This window comes from Borostomias antarcticus, assembly GCF_949987555.1.
Source record: "Borostomias antarcticus genome assembly, chromosome: 4".
Lineage (NCBI taxonomy): Eukaryota > Metazoa > Chordata > Actinopteri > Stomiiformes > Stomiidae > Borostomias > Borostomias antarcticus.
Genome location: NC_140237.1, coordinates 30498662 through 30508280, shown reverse-complemented (window position 1 = coordinate 30508280; position 9619 = coordinate 30498662). Strand labels below are relative to the sequence as shown.

The 9619-nt window shown below is 42.3% G+C and overlaps 1 protein-coding gene across 1 annotated transcript; it reads left to right on the top strand.

Moving 5' to 3' along the window:
* The first annotated feature begins 2919 nt into the window (after positions 1-2919).
* On the top strand, positions 2920-9046 carry LOC311307795 (uncharacterized protein). Its single transcript, XM_084436670.1, has 3 exons — positions 2920-3025; positions 3431-3525; positions 6656-9046. The coding sequence occupies exons 2-3, from the start codon at positions 3438-3440 to the stop codon at positions 8062-8064; spliced, it is 1497 nt and encodes a 498-aa protein (XP_084292796.1). The 5' UTR covers positions 2920-3025; positions 3431-3437; the 3' UTR covers positions 8065-9046.
* The last annotated feature ends 573 nt before the right edge of the window (positions 9047-9619 follow it).

Genomic DNA, 9619 nt, shown 5'->3' with positions numbered 1-9619 from the left:
GCTGCCAACTTCTAACCAGCGCTCAGTGCGGTTCGGCAGAGAGGACAGACGGTTCTCTCACCCTCTCCTCTCACCTGCAGGGTCATTAACTGCAAGGAGGAAATTGGTACTAACTCAGAACACCAACTAACCACTGTCACAGGAGAAAGATCAAACTCAGTGTCAACGCGATCTAGCCCAGATTATCTCCCACTGAAAGTGTCTCTCCTCCTCAAGCTCCCACTCTTTCATCTCAAGCTGAAATTTGAGCTCTCTCTCTCCTCCATCTCAAGCTCAAATTGGTGTTCTCTCTCTCTTTGTTCTGCCCACATAGCCTCTAAGTAGAATTGCTACAATAAAGGAAAATATGAGTTATTAAATTGGATATTACGGTAATGCATAATCTAACTTCATCTCAATGGATCTGCCAGAAAGTCTTTGTTTAGCCATAGAGCTGCGGCACTCCAATAATTGAAAAACCAATTCAAACTTTTATGAGAGTCAAGTCTATGCAAAAGTGGGCGGATGGATGAATGAGGTTCAGGGGTGCATTAATCTTTATTATGTTATTATTTTTTCCTCATATCTAGATGAACAATTGTCTCCCGTATAATGGGATCAAAGTAAGTTTGCTAATAAAGTCTGGAGAAGAAGAGGGCTTACAGTGTGTCAATCAAACACTTTCTAATGGTGTCTAATTCTGTCTGAACTCCCCAGTCTCTCGTCTGCTCTTGCTGCTTAACACTTCAATGGGCACATGGGCTCTCTGGCCCCTGCCGTGAGCTCCGTGGGGCAGAATAAAACAGAGCATTGTGCTAAACTGTCTTTAATCTCTTTGCTTTTAATGGCTGGGCAATGTTCAATGTGTCAGTTTTATAATTACACCCAGACAACAACTAGTACAACTTTTTAACATCCGTGTGATACATCTCTCGTGTTCCACACCACGGAAGTTGTAAAAGAACTTCACTTTGATAAGGCCTTGCCGCATCCGCATGAAAACACACAAGCACTTCTCCGATTCTATGATTGACATCGCAATTAGTTTAGCCCACGGAGGTACAGTAAGCTAGGAGAGAAGAGGTGGGGTGGGTGGGGGTTGAGGTATGGGGGGCGGTGAAAGCGTATCTTTGTGACAAGGTGTTCATCTACTAATAAATGGGAGGTTAGGCGGGGTCCTGGGGAGGTGCGGGCCCCCCCCCGGTGATGGCCCCCAGGTGATCCGTGGGGAGGTGGGGGGCCACCGGGGCCCTGGCCACTCGCCAGGGCTAACTGTACTTCTCCCACTCCTCTCTGCCAGGAGAACATCCATCTCCAGCGCTGGGCTGACACTCCGTTTATTCCCACATTCATTCGTCATGTCTCCAATCAGCCCAATGAATGGAAGCCCTCCGACCATGATGGATGGCGTTTCTAATTAAGACCGCACCCCCCCCCCCAAAAAAAAGATGTGTGCTCAACTTGAGACACTCTCCTCCTTTGCCCAGGACATGGAGCAAACACATGCAGCGCAGTACTACACACACGCACAGAAAGAGAGAAAGCATATGTCCACACATTGTATGCTCGGAATAGCACTAACGTGTCTCCAGTTGCTACTGTACCTCTGCAATGCTGTCCAATCACTCACTGCCATAGAGGAGGCCTCTCTTGCACCACTTTCCTTAGTCAGCTCAGCTAGCGTGACCCATAAGACTCATGAGCTGCCATTTAGTACAAACACCACAGCAGAAGCCATGGAGGCCCTCTCATCCATATTTTTTACCTAGCATCCAAGCTACTGTAGCACAGTACTCTACTGGTCTGATTCCACCCAGACTCACCGTCTGACTGCTACACTCTAGAAAGAAAGATACACAGTATATACAACCACAACCGGGCCTAAATACAAGATGCCCACCCATCTACAGAGCACCCAAACCGAACGTACACCCCAGGTACCAGCTAGGTCGCAAATCACAGAAGAACTCCTATTTATCACTGGGCTACAAGCCCCAAGCAGCGTCCGGAGTGCCACACAGATCACTACTCTCCTGCTCTCTCACGGAGCGTATGAACCCGGTCATCACACTGCACCAGCTCAAACGATGCTGTGCCACAGATGCTTACCTAATGACCAGCTCACAAAACACTACAAGTTACAGGAGGAGTTCTGGCCCACCACCATTATTTCTCTTGCGTTTCTTTGACTTTGGCATGATTACAACCACCAGTTCCACCTATTACTGTACAGACTTTTTTTCTTATTATTATCATTTGGGTTATAATAGACCCTCTCAATCAATTCCTCATGCCAAAATTCTATGGCAAAATGGGGTCATTTGTCTCTTTATGATGTCTTGTTCAAAAGTTGTCGATTTTAAATTTTCATCCTTAATCCAAGCTTGCCAACAAATGGACCTATGGGACAATATTTTGAGTGGAGAACATGACAATTTGTGTACTAGACACCTTGAGGATTGCAAAAACGAGGGGGGTGGGGGGCTTGGACTTTGGCTTGGTTAACTACCACCAGTTCCACCTATTGAACCTTTTTTCCTCTTATTTTTTGAGTTTTGATATGCCAAATTTGTTAAAATCATGACAATAACAACTCAATCAATTCCTCATGCCCAAATACAGAAAAATTGGCTCATTTCTCTGGATGATGTCTAGTTCAAAAGTTAAATAGATTTTCCATTTTCAGCGGATATCCAGGATGGCCACAAAGATGGCCACCAAACGGACCCACAGGACAATAATTCGAGTTGGGAACATCAACATTTGTTTGCTAGACATCTTGAGGATTACAAAAAGCTAAGTTAGAAAAATGCATTCATGGGGTGCATGGACCCCACCTTTCTTCTAGACTACCAGAAGATGGCGGTAATGCAACACTTAGGATGCAAGCCCTACCAACGAGTAGGTTGGCCCTACAGAAGAATAAGGAGAAGAAGAAGTCGATATTTTAACAAGAGATCCATCAATTCTCGATATCCTGTGTTGTTTCGGAACAGCTTGCAGTCTACTGGAAAACACCAGAAACCGACGCTTCGAAAAGCACAACGTAAGACGACACATTATTATATTCTGTGTCCACCCTACATTTGGTGTTTCTCGGGCACACTTGTCTTTCCTCTTGTCTAACCAAGCTAGCTAGCACTAAACTATCAATCCTTTGTAGGCCTTGGAATAGCGTAGCTAGCTCGCAAGCTAATTAGCTTGCAGATTCAACATAGACTAAAGGAATTGCTAGCCAGGTAGCCTAAGCTCCTATACATCGGATGGATACAAGGCTAGATATTTGGCTAGCTAGGCTATGAGGAATCTAATGGTGTTTTAAAATGCTGCTAGCTCTGTAAACATTCAAGTCATGTTACAAGCTCATTATCTATTTTGTTACACGGCAAGTGATCTACTAGCAGCTAGCTAGATTTGGTAACATGGTAACATGCTCTCAAACATTTTGCAGGTCCATAATGACACATTTTCTTTTGGAATGTGAAGAGGAGGAGTTGGCGCCATGGCAGATACAGGTCCCACAACCTACCATCAACATCATACCAAGTATGTTTAATGCTGTTGAACTGGTTAAACTTACTCCTCAGTATTTTAGCTTTTGAATAATGACACCTGAGCATCTCCTTAAATTGGATTAATTGATGCCAGGCATTAATAGTACCAGATTGGGTCCTGCTTAGGACTTTCTCCCGAACATCCCCAATGTGATCCCAGTTCCTCCCTTTAGGCATTTTTCACGTGTGTGGCATAATTAACTTCAGAAAATATATTTACAAAATCTGAGACAATGTTGGGGGGATTCAGGTGGGCCCAACAAATCCTTATAAATCATTCTCATTATAAATCACACTCAATGTTAGGCACACACTGACATATATAATTCCTAACCTGCAAGTATCATAAGAACTGTGTTGTGGAAAGAACTTGTTTTTTTTTTTAACTTGACGCAAATTGCTTTTTAATATAAATTTAATATGAATTGCTATTCAATATATGTGATGCTGCGTCTTTTGCTCATCACAATGAACATCTACACAAAAAGAACAATTGGAATGCTGTTTAGACTACAATTCAGCTGTTAATGCAATTATTCCCTCTAAACTCGTGCTCAAGACCTTGTTCTTCCCCAATCCATTTGTAAATGGGTTTTAGATATCTTAAATAATGGGCCGCAGGTGGTAAAAGTTAAGTCACTTTCTCTTTGATTGTGAAGCAAACCGCAGGGCTCCGCAGACAGCTGCATCGCCTGCGCCAACTAACTTATGTTGTTGTTGTTATGTTGGAGCTTTTCCCATTATATTGTAGCCTTTGTGTTTTTACTGTAAAATCATAATAAGGAAAATAAACAGTGGCAAACAAGAAACAAGATTCCCCTGTTGCGTTTTCCTGGATTCCGTTATGTGTGGACGGCCAAAACGGGAGTGTTTTATCACCCAAACACGGAACATTATTCTACAGCCCTCAATGTGATTGTAGGATTGTAGGATTACACCACAAGATGTAAGACATAGGTGAGCCTCAAAAACAGGAATACCAGATTAGAGTTTGCCAACCCTAACCCTGCTCATTGGGAGCAATTTGTATTCAGTGTCTTGCTCAAGGACACTTCGACATGTGGACAGAAGGAGCCGGGAATCAAACCGCCGACCCTGCAGTCATTGGCCGATCTGCTCTACCTCCTGAGCTACAGCCACCCCATAGCGATACCTTCAATAGCGATACCTGCAGGGCAAGCAAGAGGGGAAAGGCCAGTCTGTGTGAAGTGGTCAGAGGAGGATGGGCTGCCTCTGTCAGCGGGATTAGGGTGGGATCTCTTATATCAATTCAATGTACTTGACATTGTGTTGGTTCAATGATGATTTCCAAATTTCATAGGGAGATTTATACAACATGCAAAATGTGGAACTACATCAATAAAAACGGTTTATTTATAGTAATATTTATATATATATATATATATTAGTTTAGAGGCAAAGGAGGTTGTCCAAATTTCCCTTTTTGTTTAGATTGATTTATCTTTCCCTTTCTTAAATCGAGCAGTAGCTAGTTAGCTACTTGCGTTGGCCAGCAACAGTCAGCTTGTTGTAGCACCCCTGCTAATGGAGAGAATGATTTGGAGGAGAGTGGTGCACAGTAGCACAGTCTGCTAGTTTGGGGGTGGGAGGCCCCCCAAAACTACTAGTGTTTTTGCGGGACAGGCATGTCATGGATACATGGTGTCAACAGTGTCATCATAGATGCACACAGTAAAGCGTTTATTAGCATAGATATCCATGTTTGCTAGTATTGGTGCATTTCTCTACACTGAGGTGAAATTAAACAAGTGCTTAGGTAAATAAATATTAACAATATTTATTTACAAGACATAAAAACATTAGGTTAACACTTCTCAAGGACTCTGTAGGGCTACGAAAAGGCATGACAAGTGTTTTCACATCTGTGCGAATAGTAGGCTAAAGCTTTTTGGCTGGGTGCCCATCAACGAGGATGGGAGTGCGCTTGCAGAGAGCTAGTCTTGCATAGCCAGACCTGCCTATCTCCACACACTGCAATACATTATTATTCTGGGGGAAATGCTGTGTTGCTTTAAGCGCCAAGCTTGTTTTGTTTTGTTTTTTTCAAACGGTGCCCTTGCAAAATGTTGGTCAATTTGAATCTTATTGGCACTGGGAGAAATTGCCGGCACCAATGACAGGCTTATCACAAAAATCTACATCCTATGAGTCAAACTAAACTGACGCTAGCTAGTGGCTAGCTGTGGTCTGGCGTTAGTGAGGCGAGGCAGGAGCTCTCTTACACCCTGTCAGGAACCATTCATTTCTCCAGTCACTTCTTTCACTCAGTCTGCTCTTCAGTACAGATAATATTATTTTGTTACTCACCAAAGTGAAGACAAGTTTTCTAATGATGGAAAGCCTTTTCTCCAAGGTGACTTGACTTTCAGCCCACATTTTTGCACTCAAATAACACACATCCAACCAGTCTGATCACGTGATCTCTCGCCACGATAGAGAAACAATGTGAGAAACAGAATTTGAGATCATGTGGATCAGGATTGCGAAGCCAGGCTAATGCCTCCTGCGCGTGACTCTGTTTAACATGGGGTGACGGGTGCATGGACAGCCACCACACGGTCGAGGTCTCGGTTGTTCCACCATTGAGGTCTTGGTTGGTTTGCTCTTTGTCCCCCCTTACCCTTACTTCCATGGGTGACCCTACCAGGAGCATGGCTCCAGACAACATCGTTCTCGGGATCTCAGGACCACACACTTCTCCACCACAATAAGGTGTCAATCCAAGGAGAAGAATACTAATATGTCCACTGTTGAACAACAGATCACAGATGATGGGCTCATTTGTATTTTGCCGCACTAATGCCTTGAGGAAATAGACGAGCAGATGTCATTATGGAGCGGATGTATTGAATGCTTCGAAAGAGTGACACTGTCACAATTGTGTCACTGTGTCTGAAAATGTTGTCCCCCCATCACTAGGTATAGCTCCTCCAAGTTAAGGGGAAGTGTTAATAGCAAGCTAGCACTATTAGTTCTGTTAAATAAAAAAATAACCCTTCTCTGAATTGGATTTTCCTGATTTTCGTTGTCAGACATGTTAGGTTGTAGAATAATGAATTGCAATAAGCAATATGCTTATATTTATCTTAATTTTTCCCCAGATGTCCAGCAGCTCTCTCTCCCGAAGCCCCCACATATTAAAGAGGAACAGGAGCTGTGGACCAATCAGGGGAGGGAGCAGATTCAAGGGCTGCAGTCAGATACAACAGACTCCATCTTCATTTCGTCCAGTGTGAAAACCCACTGTGATCCAGAAAACTCTTCTCAACTCACAGCTATTGACCAAATTTCAACTGTGGAGAACAGAGAAGTAGACTCTCTACCCACCAACAGAACTGAGGATCAAATTAAAGCAGAGTCTGATGAAGAGGACTATGGAGCAACAGACTCTCAGTCCTGCTCTGTAACTCCAGACTGTCATACAGCTCAGAGTTTATCTATTCCCTGCCTCAGGACCAGCCCCGGCCTCTGGACCAGGCCTATTCCTAACTCCTGCTCTGGCACTGAGAGTGAAGATGTGTCTTCTGGGGAGGCTGAGAGCAAGACAGCAAAGAAACCGTATCAGTGTGAGGATTGTGACAAAGCTTTCAGTGAAAAGAGAATGCTAAATAGACATAGAATGATCCATACAGGAGTGAAACCATATCAGTGCGAGGTATGTGACAAAGCTTTTAGTGAACAGGGTAATTTGGTCACCCATAGAAGAATCCACACAGGAGATAAACCATATCAGTGTGAGGAATGTAACAAAGCCTTTAGTCGACAGTATAGTTTAGTTAAACATAGAAGAATCCACACAGGAGAGAAACCATATCAGTGCCACGAATGTGACAAAGCTTTTAATGAACAGGGTAGTTTAGATAGACATAGACGAATCCACACAGGAGAGAAACCATATCAGTGTGAGGAATGCAACAATGCTTTTAGATCTAAGAGTAATTTAATCGTCCATAGAAAAATCCACACAGGAGAGAAACCATATCAGTGTGAGAAACCATATCAGTGTGAGGAATGTGACAAATATTTTAGTGAAAAGGGTACGTTAGTTAAACATAAAAGAATCCACACTGGAGATAAGCCACATCAGTGTAAGGAATGTGACAAAGCTTTTATTCGAAAGAGTCACTTAGATAATCATAGAAGAATCCACACAGGAGAGAAACCATATCAGTGTGAGGAATGTGGCAACGTTTTTAGTGAACAGGGAAGTTTAATTAGCCACAGAAGAATCCACACAGGACAGAAACCGTATCAGTGTGAGGAATGTGACAAATCTTTTAGTCGAAAGGGTAGCTTAGTTGAACATAGAAGAATCCACACAGGAGAGAAACCATATCGGTGTGAGGAATGTGACAAAGCTTTTAGATGCAAGACTAGTTTCATTAGGCATGGCCATGGAAGAATCCACTCAGGAGAAAAGCCATATCAGTGCCAGGATTGTGACAAAGCCTTTTGTGATCAGAGGAATTTCATTAGACATAGAAGAAGCCACAACGGAGAGAAACTATAATGTAGAGAAGGCATATCAGTGCCAGGAACATGGCAAAGCTTTTCGTCAATGAGACCCGTTTCCATTATTATAGCAAAGTATAGCATAGCTTATGTTTTAGTGATCAACAAATTTGACAATTATTCTTAAAGGAGAATTCCACCCTAAAACAACATTAGGCTCAAAAACTAGACGGCCACAAAATGATAAAGAAAAATGTGGTAGTCGCTCCATGTAAACAAAGCATATTCATGAAGTCTGCACTTCCGGGGATTTGCCGCGACAAATCCCCAAGAGCAAAATAACGAGTACTACAACAACAAAAACATCTAGGAGGACGGGGACTCGAATGCACCATGCTAACCCTCTAGCTCTAAGCCTAACCTATAAAGTTATTTCAACTTAAAGAAAAATATGCGATTGCACACACAACAGATGACAACCGATGCACAGATGTTTCATTTGCCTGAGTTATTTGGACTTTTTGCGGTGTTCTGGCAACCGATGGAAACTCACTCCCACCGGTGCAGGTAAATCCTTGATTCCACAAATTGCACATTTTGGAATTGTTGGTGTTTTTCTCCAATAGCAAAAATAGCTAGATACAGGGTCTGACAAATGTTCGCTCGAGAGATAATGATGGCTACCGCTGTTGTTCTGCCCAATTCCAACTCCATTCGCCTCCTCCTGATGGCTCAGTTTTGCACAATGCATGCTGGTCAATTGAGTCTTTCAAAATAACAGCATCTGTAACCACCTTTAAGACTATTTTTAATGCTCGATTAATATAACATGTAATTTAGGCACAGTGCTGACTAGTTTAGAGCCAACTCCTGTAGCTTATGAATTATATTGTATGTTACCTTTCACATATGGGTCCCATTCGCATATGGGTCCGTTGTTTGAGAAAGTGCGAGCGGAGCAAGGAGAGGCTGAACGAATCAACAATGAAATAAGATTTATTTAATTTTACATACTAAACAACAGCAAATTAATATGTGGTGGTCAATGTTGATGTTGGCAGGCTTCCACAAATAAATCGATGTATGGGAAACGGGAGATGGGAAACACCATGGGAGATGAATTGTTTAATTCAATAAATTATTGTAACTTTTACCCTGCCTTTGATAGCATTATTTATCCTGGTCTCTCACCATGTAAATGAGTGTTTTTTATTTAAATTTTACTAGAAATTGGAAATGTTTTGGATTTTGATCATGGATTTATATAGCAGCTCTTACAGTGTTGTTACTTTAGGTCCAGATCACTCAAGTCTCAAATGTGTAGACACAAAAACATGAAAAAGTCCCATTTAGATATTGGACTAAACATGTTCAAATTAAGAATTCAGTCACGTCATTTGTGCCATTTTTGATGAGGGTTATCAATTACTTGTCCACCACCTTTTCAATATTTGCCAAATAAAAATCTCAGCAAAGGTATGTCCTCTCCTCTCAAAAAAAAAGTGTTCTGGGTTCCTGAGAGGCTTCCCTAGACACACCAATCTGACATCAAAAAAACTAGCTTGCGATGACGGCTGGCTTAGCTCAACTATATATATATATATATATATATA

Coding starts and splice junctions, on each gene's coding strand:
- LOC311307795 (XM_084436670.1), top strand. CDS start 3,438: ATGACACATTTTCTTTTGGAATGTGAAGAGGAGGAGTTGGCGCCATGG. Junction 3,526..6,655: donor TACCATCAACATCATACCAA/GTATGTTTAATG, acceptor ATTTTTCCCCAG/ATGTCCAGCAGCTCTCTCTC.